General features: G+C 37.9%; 1 protein-coding gene across 1 annotated transcript in view; it reads right to left on the reverse strand.

Annotated features, from left to right (window-relative positions):
• The window catches only part of LOC130606504 (contactin-3-like), a 102,203-nt gene that overhangs the window by 19,038 nt on the left and 68,092 nt on the right, over positions 1–15,073 (reverse strand). Inside the window, exons 7-9 of the mRNA XM_057422914.1 lie at positions 7,031–7,167; positions 4,718–4,847; positions 3,309–3,459 (exon numbers count right to left, since the gene is read on the reverse strand). Coding sequence (XP_057278897.1) covers positions 3,309–3,459; positions 4,718–4,847; positions 7,031–7,167 — 418 coding nt within the window. The remainder of the gene's footprint in view (positions 1–3,308; positions 3,460–4,717; positions 4,848–7,030; positions 7,168–15,073) is intronic.

A 15,073-nucleotide genomic window follows, 5' to 3' on the forward strand; every position in this document is an offset into this window, starting at 1 on the left:
CCAAATAAAACCCCAACAGTGTTGAGAAAGCCTGAGATCAAACAAAGGAAACACCAGCATCAGGGTATAGACCAGAAGATGTCTATTGTTTAATTAAACCAAATCACATTTAGAGTGCTCTGAGCTATCTGCAAGTGTAGCTTGCCTGAAATAATTAAGCAACAGGCTTATTAAAACCAAAATATAATTAAGATTCAAGTTTTCCCCAAATTAAAACCAACAAAAAAGAACCCAAACAAACAAACACCCCCCCCCCCCCCCCCCAGACCAACCACCAAACCAATCCAAGACAAAAATATTGTCAAAATAAAATCTTTGCTGGTAAATTCCAAAGAGAAATACTTCACTTTTTCAGTTACAAAACAGTAAATGCAGCACACAGCCTATGAAAACCCTAAACCCAGAAACAGGCCTACCCCTCCTGCTCAAACATTAGGCAAACCAAAGCTTTTAGTATACTTAAAATTATTAGATATTCACACACTGTGATAAAACAGATGTACTGTGGCTGGCCCGCTGCCACGAAGTGATCTACATCTCTTAAAGAAACTAATGCATCCTTCAGTGTTCCCTGTATCTGCAGTCGTTTTTCCAATACATTTTGCTGAAGGCCAGCAACTCTCAAACTGAATTCCATTTCCAAAACCTGCACATTTTTGATGCACTGGCAAATGGCAGAAACTTTCAGCCCTGTAAACCAGAGATAAATGATGGAGTAATGCTTCGGCACATGCCCATTTGCACCACTGGAGACCGATTTAGGACCTGTTCAGTCATCAGATCAAACTATTAACAAAATCATCTCTTCCTAACTCTGGAGCAAAATAATCTTTGAGAAAATTTTCTTTTTCTCCATAGTCAAAGGGATGGCATAAACCCAACCACCCCCCAGCTAAAACCTACAAGTGCCAAATGTCTCAACTCATGCCCATGCTCTTTGAGAATGGGAAGAAGGATTAACCAACTTCAGGGTTCCTGACCTGAGAGGCCCATGGTGGTGTAATTATCAAAGTCTTCCTTTCCCACCCAAACTGGGAGAACATACTTTGTATTACAGATCTTCCAGACAGCTGAGGGACTTCCATAGGGTTACACTCTCCATTAATTCTGCCCAGTCTGTCAGGTTTTATTCGTGGCACTGTAATTTGTTATTAGTTACCTTAGTCATAACTGACCATGGAGAAATCCATCTGTGAAATGAGTGCATGTACTTCTCATACTGATAAATTTTTACTATTGTCACAACCTGTCCCAAATTTTCATATTTCCAGCTATCAAAACAACTATTATCTGGTACTAGACAGCAAGTGGTGCTCCAAGATGCCAATCCAAGATTTATCAACTTTAGTATCTGTGATGTACGAGTATTCAAGCTACTCTGCATTTGCTGTCCCATATCCGCTGGTTTACAGAGCGGGGACCTATCTATAGGTTTATATAGTACTACCTTACCAAAATCCTGTTAAATTGAATTGTTAGTGCAGTGTAACCACATACACTGCCAAGGACTGGAATATGTCTCAAGGTCCAAGACCACAAGACTGTCACTTGAAACTTGGTGTCATTAATTAAACTGTTAATGAATGAAAAGGCATTGAAAAGGCATTGTCAATGGGAACAAGTTATTACTAAAAATAAACAAACTATGTAATCACTGCCTTTTTTATTTGACAGATTATTCAGCAGAAAAGCCAAATATTTTAGATCCTTACTGATATGATAATAAGGACAAACATATTGCTTTCCAGTTCATAGCACTTCTGTACAAAGGAGCAGTGGAAAAGTGGGGCGAAACTGCCTTTTATGTATCAATCAAATTCAAACTAAATTAAACCAGATTAAGTAACAAGAAAGCCAGGGGAGAGGAAAAAAAAAAAGCTCCCATTGAAGTCCTGGTAAGTAAATGCATTAATTCCCACAATACAGCATTTTAAACTCCAACACAAAATGAAATGAAAATACTTAATTCAGACTGTAGGGAAGACAAATCCAGTAACTGATACTTCTAAGAATCACACAGGATTTTATGAATTATTTCTCCTCTCCCCCCCCCAATTTGACATCATTTCGCCCCAAATAAAGATGCTAAAACTTGTGGTTTTTTTTTTTAAGAGAATTACACTGGAATGCCTTTCAGAGAAGTTAAAGTTTTCAGCATCTTCCTGTCTTTTTCTGGTCTTGGTAAATCTAGAAACATTTGGGGATAAAGGTGGATTTGTTTACAGCTGAATCAGTGCTCCTCCACATGATCTCAAAATCCCTTGTATTAATCTGTGTCCAGACAGGTATTAGAGCCAGGAGCACAGAACCCATTACAGCCAACACACAGCAACTGTCCAGTATTACAGATCAGTTAACAATCATATACGTATATAAAACAAATAAATCTTTCAGGGGGTTATCTAGGTTGCATCACATTTTGATATGTCTTCTGGTTTTGATGAGTTAAATGAGCATCAAGTGCATTCAACCTTGGTTAATTGTCTAATCCTCCTTTTCTGGAGGATAAGAATAAAACAGAAGTTCATCCATCAAGAGATATACATGACTTAGGCCAGCTTTTCATCACAGAGGAACATACAGGAAGGCAACTACGGTTTGCATCCTTTGTTCTCTCTACCTGGAGACCTGGGGGACTATGGTCTGCTATGAGTAGAAGCTACTCCAGATTAATTTGGAATGAACAAAGCCGAGTTGTGGCGTAATGACTGCAGATAAGAGGTACTTCAGAGAAAACTTGTAAAGGTTTTATAATACAAGATGCTTGGCAATGAACAGCCTGAGTAAGTACAAGATGCTTCAAGTATACACACTATAACCATAATACGGGGCAATAATTGACCTCTGCCAGGTCAGAGGAGAGAATTCTTGCTAATTCTGCTTATTACATCACCCCAAATTATTTATTTCAGAGGTGCAAAGCTGCATCCTGGTGGGAAGCATTTCTTCTTTCAGTAGGCAATTTAATTACCATTTTCTGTCTTTCCTTCTGCATGTTCTACAGTGACTCCTATGCTTTCACTTCTCCCTGTATTCCACTGCTCTTCACTGTCTAGTTCTCTTTATTCATGATATTCTAAAAACACCCTGAAAATAAAACCTGTCCTATACCTTAAAGAAAGCAATACGCATGCACTCTCAGTGCTCAGGTACAATGACGATTAAAAACCAACCAAACAACTCCACCAGCTAGACAGTCTTCAGAAAGACTTTACAACTATTTCAATCTATAGACAACACTAATGCACTAAAAGACAGAAACAAGCTTTTTGTAAGATTAAAACAAATAAACCAATGTAACTTGATACCTTTCGTTTTCGTGTAGCTGCTCTCCTCCCTTCTTCCAGGAACTTTTGGCCTTTGGGAAAGCTCTGGGTTTGCATTCAAAATCAACCGTGCTGCCTATTTGAACCTGAATCAGTTTCTTCATTGGATTCTTGGAAAAATCTGGAGCAGAAGCTACAAAGAGAAGGTACAGTAACAGTGAAATAAAGCATCTTTAATAATATTAATGCTACTACTATTCAGAGCTTACATGACACTTCTCAGATTCCAAACATAATTAAAAACTTGAATTCGTCAGTTCAAACAGACCTTTCTATTGGAGAATTATGCATATCTCCTCCTCATACTGGTACTAAATAAAGGTCTCAGTTATGCAAAGTACATCACCTAATGAAGCCTGCACATGAGATCACAGGAACTTCAGCTGAAGTGAAGCTCAGTGAACCCAACAAGTATTAACCACGTGCCTAACACTGCGCTTTGCTGAACGTGAGCATACTTGATTTGAGTAAGCTCAGGGAGGGCAGTCAACACCAGCAGTCCCATCAAAACTCAGGGTACTGGTTGGCTTCTAGTTTTGTGTGAAAGTGCATGCCAGACCAGGTAGATTTAATGACATAAAATGACAGCGCAGCGCATCCTGAGTGTGTATTGTTTTCATTAACTGACAGTCAGGAAAAGTCACCTGGCTTCTACCTATATTAACAATGAACTTCTAAAGGAAATTCAGTATTCTAGGGGAACACGACTGAGGGAGCAGTCTGCTGATTGACTGTAACCGCAATGATAGGAAAGAAAGAACTCATGTCCCCAAAACACACTGCTCTTACAGGCCTCTGTTTTGAAATCAGTCTACATTGGAGGTAGAAATTGCACGAGCATATGAGCATGTAAGGCAGTCCCAAATTCAGTGTTTCCCTCAAATGACTGTCACTCGTTTAGACTGAAGCACGCACTCTTTGAATGACAGAGCAACAACCCCTTGTCCCCTCAACTGAGAAAGGCTGCACACAAGAGCAACCTATTGCTGTTAAAATGATGTAGCTGCCCTGGGAGCGAGCACTGGAACCGCAGTGCAGGAGGTTAGTGCTGCTGACTGATGTGTGGAGTCAGGGCTGCCTCCAGACCATGCAAGCGGTTTTAATCTTCAGGCCCGTGTCCAAGCTCCCATCTCTGCTCTCCCCCTAATGAATAATTTAGCTGTGTTCCGTTTTAAAGCAATGAATGATTGGACTGCAAATCCTCTGGAAGCAGATGAGACAATTCCTGGGCACTGCAGATAAAGATATTAGGTTGACAAAAATGTTTATTTCAGTGATAACAGCTGAGTGAGTTAAATTTGAGATCATGATGCGGTAGAACATGAGGCAGGCGGAGGGGGCGTGGAGTGGGAGAATGAAGCTTGTGCGTTAGTGAAAAAGGAAAATCTTACCTACAACCCTGAGCTCTGCACTTGAATAGATGAGACCATGTTTATTTTCAGCTATGCACTGGTATCTGCCAGAATCTGTCAGATTTAGATTTGATATTGTAAGTGCACCATTTTCAATTTGGATCCTTCCCTGAATATTAAGAAAAATATCTTTATTGATGATATATTCCCTGTGGAAAATTTAAAATAAGTAAGAAATAGGACAGCATAAACACAAAAAAATGGGGTAAATGTAACAGCCTAATCATAACAACAGCTCCAAAGTAAGTGACACGACTGCATCATGGTATGGAAATGGTGATCAAATACGGAGACTTGGCAACACAGTATGAAATCGATTCTTCGAACTTGCTCAGTTTCACAGAGGCTTCGCAATTGCAAATAGCCTTGTATTTCCCCAGAAATATGGATAAAAACTAGACGAGGCTCCTCATGACAGACCAGAGCATCCAAACTACACAGATGGCACTGGCATTTTGTACTATTTAGAGATTTCACACATGCCATTTGCTAATGAGCTCTCTGTAATACTATGCAGAAAAAATTCCAAGTCATTAAACACGTATTTGAGTGCTTTAGAGCCGACAAAGCAACTGAAGAACAGGGAACTTCTGACCTTGTTTATTCTTGGAAGCTGTATGAATTATGGTAAGAAGTGACTAATCTGAGGATGGAGTGAAAGGAAATGGTTAGAAAAGGAACCAATGACAAAGACAAAACCAAAGGAGCTTCTCCTTTGAGGAAAAACTGGGAAACAATAACTGACAAAACAACAAATTATTTGCTCAAAAAAAAAAACATTTTCCCATTATTTCTTTTTTCTGTGGATCTGGACATGGCTTACCAGGCCTAATGCAATGGTACTCACTTTCTGCCTTTTCCTAAGGGCATGTACCTAGAGCTGGCTCCACAGCTGGGTAGACAGAACAACTTAGCTCAGCTCCTTCCCTGACAGGTCCCCTCCCAGTTTAGTGCAAGGTGCTCAGCCAGTTAGACCACATACAAAACAATCCCAAAGAGGAACAAGCCTGAGTCTCCATGTCCTGATCCTCTCTCTAGCATCCCATGCTGCTCCTCTTTTTCTTCCTTACCAAAGATGGAGAAGGGGAGCTAAGCAGAACAACCTCAGCAGATTTTGGTGGTGGAGACCCAGCATGAAGAATTATTGCACTCGAGCTGAAGAAAACTGATCACTGTACACAGAGTACTCCTCTCTGACGTCTCCTCAATGCCAGCTTTCAAAGACTTAGTTCTACAGTTTACAGTCCTTAAATATTTCCAGAGTAAGCCATGCTAATGCCCTGACATCATGCCAAAAAGCTGAACAGCAATACTCAAAAGTGGAAAAATGGGAAGACTGAACAAGAGAAGATATTTTTGTACTTACCAAGGTAAAAAAAGAACATTACCTAAGTGATACCATAACAATGCACTTAATACTCGTCACTGAGATGAGATTTTGTATTTAACCTGTCCACAGAACACTACCATTCCTTTGAGTGAGCATCTAAGTATAACATTCTGACAGGAAATGTTTTTCAGTGCTTAGATCAAATGTCATAACCATCCACTAAATTTACTGGAACAGTCGCTCTTTCTTCTTCACCTCTGAGTGCCAATATTGAGGACAATGCACTGGCCAAAGGCAAAATGCCTTCCTGTGATGGGCTACTGCTCATAGTTTATATTCCTGATAACCTGAACTGGGCAGATTTAAAATCAATATGGGTATCAGATGCTTTTCTGCATTTCTGATTTGGGAGACCAAGTACCTTATCTTCCAAGTACAGCATCTTTTCCTGTCACCAAATGCCTTACTCTCCATTAATTTATTTTAATAATTGTATTAAAAAAAAAATCTGTGTCACACTGAAGTTTAGATTTCATTTTTGCATCAAGTGATTGTGACCTTGTGAATTTTTAGGATATTTGCTTTTTTCATCAGGAAGTTTGAATATGTTTTCTCATTACCTTTAGCAAAACACCAACAGCAAGTATAGTAAAATAATTTAAGTTCTCTATTGATTATTCATGGTTCTTAAGGTATAACTTCAGTTAAACTTCCCTCTCCAATCTTTCCCTACATACTTATTCTGATGCTTCTATCATTGTTTTTGAATCTGCTTTTAGCTGGAATATATTTGTCCATTTGTCTTTGTGCATCTGGTACTGCAATTTTTGATGTTTCAATCTGGATGCTCTTAACAAACATACAGAAACCAGTAATTCAACTAATTACGTGGACCTCTGCAAATTCTCACATAAAGCATTGTTAATTTTACATAGCATCATGTTTTCAAAACACAGTGTTACCTCTATTGACAGTTGTTCTCCATTCTTCAGCCACCTATACGATGGTTTGGGCTTCCCACTTGCTCTGCAGTCCCAGTATAAGGTGTCTTCTACAGCAACTTCAGTATCTTTTATTGTCTGGACCCAGTGAGGTTTTGCTGCAGATGAAATATACATCCTCATCAACAAAGACCCTAAAAAGCTATTGTTCCATATGAAAATCAAAGGTTTAATCTGCATGGCACTCATCAGTTTGCTGTGTAGACTGGTTTATACCAACAGACATTCTCACTGGTTCGGCTTCAAGTCACCTAAAGAAACAAATTGCTCCCTGTTCCTTTTATACATTTTTATTACAAGCAATAAACCCAAAGAAAACTGAGATTACAGATCACTAAAGCTGAACTAGTATTGAAACCAGTACTGAAATCAGTCATGATTAAACAACACAACTTTGAAATTGAGGTAAATGTAAGATGGAGAAATGAGTGGTGATACTCGAATTAAAAAATTCATGTAGCTAAATCATCAAATTAATGCTGAAGAGAATCCTTTAAGCCCTAAAAAAAAAATTAATGGCATGTCAGCCTCAGGTCTAAATACCATTTAAATTGTTTTCTAATTCTAGTCGGTACTTAACTGGATGAATACGTGGATATATGAGACTGTTCTAGAAAGCATTAGTTTTATCACAGCATTTCAGTGATGCAAACCAGAATATGACCTTTAAAAAGTCCATTAAAACAGCTAATTTTTATATGAAATCTTGATCTATTAATAGCATACAGCCTTCAGAACTACCTAAAATACAACTATAAAGATAAAGTTTAAAACATCTGTTACAGCTTTCATAAGGTAGAGGGGAAAAAAGTCATTTGGCAAACAGATATCGCTGCATGAAATACAAGAATATTCCTTTAGTGCTATTTCACACAACGGCACAATACTGTTTTACAGCTAATTCGTGTGAATTTCCTTTGAACTTACTCATTTACCAAGAATTACATGTATCATATGGAGATATGTAATACCTATATATGCTATTTCTCCAAGAAAATGGCCGTTGCATATGGAGAAAATAGATAACAAGTATGATGAAATTTGGTTGAAAATATATAGCTAAGGGGAGAAGAATGTTCCAGAGTCGATCTGATTAAAGATTTTCCTAAACTGGTAATTTAGGAGAATCTCCTAACACTCATATCTATGTATATAACACATATACATCTATATAACATATATATCAATATATACCATCAATATATACACACACACATATGTGTGTGTGCATGTGGGGAATAACTGGTGATACATTAGGAAAAAATATTATTTTATAGGTGAGTTTTGGAAGCACAGAAGGTCAGATCAATTCCTGTTGAACTTCCTACTACAATGGAGCTATACCAGCAATTATTTCAGACCAGGGAAATTAATGACTTGCTTATAGACATGAGGGATGTCTACAGTACAGTTGAGAGCTGAACCTGTCCCATTGCCATAGGTGCAAAACCAGCAGACCAACAGCTGGATGGGAGTTGGTATTAACTTCATCAAAAAAAGATTCATTCTTTTCTAGTATATGAATTTTCTCTCTGTTATATATTCTGCAATGCAGCGATAGGATCTCAACATCATCATATACAGTATCATGCTTTTATAGTATCAAGGATTAATGCTATTTGTGATTTACGTATACATACTTAGGATTATCTTCTCATAAAAGAACTTACTAAAATGTATTCACTGAGATACCAATTTAGGAGGTTTTGGAACTCAACCGGTATTTGCTGATAGTGAAACCTTCTGTTCCTTTGCTCTGTACATCTCTTATACCCCAATGTGGGTTAACACATTTCACTGATCTTTATCTCTTTATCAAGGTCTGGTCTAAAAGACTGGATAACCTGACCCAGACAAATGTAGTATCTTACTGATGTTAATTCTGGTTCAGTCTTGAAAGTTACTGTTAACAACACTGGAGTTCAAGAAAGAGCCATTGCTTTATCTTGTGTCATTTACCCCATATGTGTCAAGGTGAGATAAGCTCAGGACTCCACGTCGGCATGCTTCCTGCACTTTGCATACCTAAGTATTATGCAACAAGCAACAGTGCTTGAATTATTGATGAATCCATACATGTGCAGTATTTCACATCTGCTGCCTGTCTTCACTTGGAAGTAGGTTAACTATAACCTACTTTCAAGTTCCAGATCTTGGATTCAATTCCATTAATAAGAAAAACATTGCCTACACCATAAATCTTCATCTTAGAACTCTTCATGTCAGTCTCTATAGGAGGGCTTCTGAAGTCTCCATGGTACATATGATAAATGGAAAGAGTGGGAAAGACAACCGCTCAAAGCAGAAATGAACAGAACAGAGCTATCTAAGCCACAGTGTGAGAAATTTATGGTGCTTGTTCATTGGCAAGAGTGTTGATGTAGACTTCAGTGATTTTCTTGAGGAAGGCTCTTTTTCTCTTTAAATTACTGATGAAGGAATTCAGCAGAACGAAAAGTACCCTTTTCAATCTGCCACATCTCAAAAGTCTTTAAAAAAGGCTGTGAAAGTATTAGAAACTCTTTGAAAAAGAACAATTCAACTAATCAGTTCAAAATTGAAAAGGCAGCTAAACAGGGGCAATTCCAGCTGGGAATATTGCACTGAATGCTCTGAATCTTGGCCAAAATAAAGATGGTCCACGTGGCAGCAGCTGAGAAGTGCACAGGTCATCTATCAGTAGACCTGTCCACCCTCTCAAAGCATAAGCATGACATTCCATGCCCAGCAATGTTCTTTTTCTTGAGCTCTGTCTGACTGCACCTAAATGATTCTGAATATAAAGCTTTAATCCTCTTGAGGTCTAGTCACCGTCAGGCACATTTGCTTAGAACATCTGGTTCCACCACCACTGCCACATCCGTGCTCCTGAAGGGAGACTAATGACTTGGTAACAAGACCTCATTCTCTCATGGAGCTACTGTGTTGGCTTGTAAGTTAGATCTTTTTGAGGAGACTCCATTCTTCCTCCTTAAGCAAGTAATATGCAAGCAGGTAACATATTTTCATTGAGATGAAAAAAAGATGATATCCTGTAAGTCAAGAGGTTGGAAGTTAATGGAGTTTGTAGTGCAGGATCTAAGACTGTGACAGGAATCCATATTGTATGATAATATTAAGAATTCTTAGGAACCTGCTGTATGATCTTCATAAAAGATTCATATAGAGTTCCCTCAGGATGAGACACTTGTAGGTAACTGATTTTCTAAAGGAGGTTATCTGTCATCCTCATGGTCAGTCACTTGGAAAAGCACCAACCTGTACTGTGCTTCAGCTGCTTTTGCCTAATATATTCCTTGCAATACTTGTGGTCCCACTGGCAAGAAGTGATACAGGTACGTAACTTCGTACAATTTATCCCAGTGAGAAGATTCAGTCATCTTGTTTTTGGTGGCTATGATCACCCTTTTCTTCCAGCTAATTAGAGCTGGCAGGTCTTCCTGAAGAAAACAAATGTTGTTCCATTATGCTCTAGGCCATCCCTGTAGGCCATAAGGAAGCACCATTTTTTCATACTTTAAGAAACCCTTTGCAATGACTGTTTGAGGAGGTTGATGTGAACAAAGACCAACTGCTATAAGTGACTACGACGAAGCTCTTGGAAGCAGCTGAAGGAGCTGATGTCAAGATTTAATTTGCAAGTAGCTTGTGAGGTACCACGCACAGTGAACGTCAACACGTGGTTTTATACAGGACTGCCTTCAAAGTAGGAAGGTCCAAGTCAAATCTCCTTTTAATTCTGTAAGCCACAGAACAGCATGAAGAAAAGGTAGAGCTTCAGGCCCCTGATTTAGTCTAGGCACTGTGCTCTCCCAGAGAGTACTGAGGTCTGCCACGCCTTTGCTTGGAGGCAGAGGACTAGGGGAAGCCTTTCCAGAACAGTCCCTAACTGGGGCTTGCACATAAGATGCAGTCTGCTTATGCACATACCTTTACTTTGAAATATACAGTATGAAAACTGGACTGGAAATCTCCTTTGAAAATACCTTTGGACAGCTCAGCAGTTGGGCAATAAATCAGAGTCAAAAGGAACTTTCCATAGTTCAAGAGAAAGCAGCTATGAAGCATACTGGGAAAAAAACCCCAAAACAACCAGAAAATTTAACCTTCCTTTTTCTGTGCAGCATATCTGAAAGTCAGGCTATGACACTCATTCCAGTGCCTACCACAGTGATGAAATTTATCTTCAAATGATCTTAAGCATGAATTACACTTTTCTACTAAAACTGTGCCTAGAGAAGCATCTAAAACATCCCTGAAGATGTCTGTTACGTGTATTCAACTCAAAAATAAGAAGGTCTCAAGTTACAGGTAATTGCTACATCACTGAGGAAAGTTTTAGTATGTAAAAAGAGATGTAAGTTTTGTCTCTGTAGCAAGGCAATTAAATTATTAGACAGAATCAACAATTAAAATCTATATTGATCAAACACAGCAATTCCTTAATATTATTTAGTCATTCAACCCTTGTAGTTAATGTTTTGAGGACATCTCCATGAACAACAAAAATTACATATTACTGGGCTGTCTGCCTCTGCTATCACAGACCACAGCAGCAGAACTTTTTTCTCCCCGTTAAACATTTTGCCTTGGCAGTGTCAAGAATGAGTTCCATTAAAACAGCACATACTAATTAAGAATGTCTTCTCTTCAATTATGCTTTAAATTAATTGCCTCATATATCTCTAGGCACACAGCAGCCTTCCAGTATCTGAAGGGGGCCTATAGGGATGCTGGAGAGGGACTCTTCATTAGGGACTGTAGTGACAGGACAAGGGGTAACGGGCTCAAACTTAACCAGGGGAAGTTTAGGTTGGATATAAGAAGGAAATTCTTTCCTGTTAGGGTGGTGAGGCACTGGAATGGGTTGCCCAAGGAAGCTGTGAATGCTCCATCCCTGGCAGTGTTCAAGGCCAGGCTGGACGAGGCCTTGGGTGACACGGTTTAGTGTGAGGTGTCCCTGCCCACGGCAGGGGGGTTGGAACTTGATGATCTTAAGGTCCCTTCCAGCCCTAACTATTCTGTGATTCTATGATTCTATGTTTAACTGCATCTTAAAATACAAAAATGTAATTGTTTTATCTCTTCTCATTTTTCCATGCCATGAAACATGGAGTCTTTCTTCCTCTGTTATCTCTTTATGGAAAGGGCTAATAGCAATAATAATGGAATATACTAATAAAGTGAAACCAAATAATTTACATATTCAGGTTTTATATTAAATCAAAGTTAGATAATTCGTCCAATTTTTAGCACATTCTGAACTCCCTGGAGGGGAAAACTGGCATTAAACAAATGCTGGAACTGTACAAAGGACAAAAACCTGAACATTTGATGCTGGGCTTTTCTTGTTAAAATGCTTCATAAGAAAAAATGAAAGATTAATAGCCTATTAGTTATGGTATGAAAGAACTCAGAATATCTGTTTTAGAGTATCTGTTTTAATGATAGCCTTCAACTAGGGGTTGAGAGTTATATTTAAAACCCACAATAAATTAAAACAAAAAACAACCCCACAACTCATTTTGATGACGAGAGTTACAGATGTGCACAGAACTTCTAAACCAAACATATTTATACGTATTCTTGAGAAAATTGCTATGGTCATGAATAAAGCTGAGCCTACATTCAAGTGATTTGTGGTTTGAAGACCATAATTCATGATTGGAAGAAGCGGCAGGACAGCATGGCAAACATAAGTGGGTTGGTTTTGTGTTTTTTTTTTTAATCAAAAGAATTTATGGCCTGAAAAACTCAATTTTCAGATTTCAAATTTTACAGGTTCAGCTCATGAAACTAATCAGGAAAATAAGAATGCTTTGCTTCACAGCAAAGCAATGAAATGTTTCAAGCTTTTGTTTAGGATTAGCTTGTATTTCCCTTACAAAGAATCTTTCAAATCTGTAAAGAAAGAAAAACATTCTGGTTTTCAGTCACATGGAAAATTATTGTCTTTTTCCTCTCCCACTAATTTACTTTCCACATTATTTCACTACGACATAACGTTGGAAAATGTTAACCCCAATTCTTGACTCTTTTTTGGGTAAGCCAGAAACATGCTTTGTTCTACTGAGGACAGGAAAATAAAAGATGTCACTGTTGAAATAAAATGGCATTTGTCCATTTGCAATGCTTGTATTTTTCTGTATATGATTAGCAGACATTAGTCTTGCACTTCTACCAATAAAGTGTTTTAACAGCAGCCAACAACCACTAACATTACCACACAGATTTGTGTCATCTTTCCAGTACTGGTACCCACTTTCTGGCAGATGGATATTTTTTAGTCTGAGTCTTCAGTATATTGCATTAGTTTCCCCAAATCCTCATCTGCTTTTAGAACAACTTCCTTAAACATTGATCTTTTATTGGAAGACTGAGTGGCATATGGTTAAATTTCTTTACCAGACAGATTTCTGAGGTTTGGTAAGAGGTGCAGTGACAAGCCATCAGAAAATACTAACTTCAGCTATACGTTATTAAGCTATAGACAGAATTAAAATCCTCCAAATCAAAAAGTGTTAGAATGATCCCATCCTGAATACTGACTTATTCGCATTTTATCTGCAACAACAAAGCAAGTAACAAAATAAGAAAGATTACTTAAATCTACTTAATTCTGCAGAATGGGTTTCATTAAGCAGAACAAATGAAACGAAACAGTTGGAGTGCCATTAATGCCATTACAGGTCTCATTATTCTTTTCAGTATAAACATCCATATAAGGGATGAATCTAAGATGGGCAGACATTTATACTGGAATATGAACTCTATTCAAGGGTTCAGTTCCCTTTCTGGATTTGTAATGAAAATGTTCACATTGTCACAAAACTGCAACTTGCTGCTTTTAGTGATTAGCAACATCCTTTATTTCAGCTCCTTTATTGAGCAAACAGAACTTGGGAAGCAGACCAAATATATCAAGCTTCTGCACTATCGTAATTATACCCCAAGGACTAATGAACAAACCTACTCAATTTTGCATGTAGTTAACACTGTGTCTTACAACTGCCCTGATTTAAAACTTGGGTAGAAATACTGAGCCAGATATAAACCACAACTTGTTCGAAAACTTTCCAGTAGTTAATAAAAGTCATTTTATAGAATCAAATGCATAGTGCCAAGTTTGGAATGACAGATGACAGTGGCAGATGAAGCATCTTCGGTCTATTTGCTCTGTGTTATTAATAGGATTTCTCAAAAAGCAGTAATTGCAATTAGTATATTAAAAATTCAGGCTACTCAAAGTCCCCTGGTCCAACTCCATGATGGGGCATTGATTCAGTCTAAATATTGAGAAGCTGGAAGTCTTATAACCTTATAAACCTTATAAAACCTGCTGTGTCTTGAACTAAAACCTTCATTGGTAATATCTACATTGCAGCAGTCTCTGTGTTCTAGGAAACAGCAGCTTCCCATACACAAGTAGTAAACAGAAAGCACATTTGCTCAAAGCTGCAGAGTAGATATGCTCTGTGCTTTTTTACACAACATAAAAACCATCTCCTTCCTCAAATATTCCTACATGAGGGTAACATTATAAAGCACAGTCTGAAACACTCTTAAAATTACCATTTACCTAAAGAAAATTGTATTTGCTGAGATCTGGCTTTAACAAAAATTGTCAATTACCACTTTGCTGCAAATCACTCTAGCTGTAAAACACTACCAGTGTGCTTTGCTGATACTCATTTCACTTTATAGCCTTAAATGCACAAGAGACCCTGTCTTTTTCCAAGTTACTAAATCTCTTATTATTTAATTTTCTATGCTGGATTGTATTATCTCTTTATTTACTAATTTTAAAATAAAATTGGCATTTTGAAAGCAAAGAATTGAGAATATCTATCAGTAACCTTTTCCTAAAGCAAGAAAAATTTGCATTTCCTGTAAATGTAAGGCCTAAATGATCCCTGAAATAAATCCACTACACTTGCAGTGCAAATAAATGCACTACACTTGGCAACCCTGTTGAGCCTGGGCATTTATTAGAAATGTTATAAA

Source organism: Pezoporus wallicus, unplaced genomic scaffold (assembly GCF_028554395.1).
Source record: "Pezoporus wallicus isolate ANWC-B61680 ecotype Strahan unplaced genomic scaffold, APGP_CSIRO_Pwel_v1 contig_7073, whole genome shotgun sequence".
NCBI classification, from domain to species: Eukaryota; Metazoa; Chordata; class Aves; order Psittaciformes; family Psittacidae; genus Pezoporus; species Pezoporus wallicus.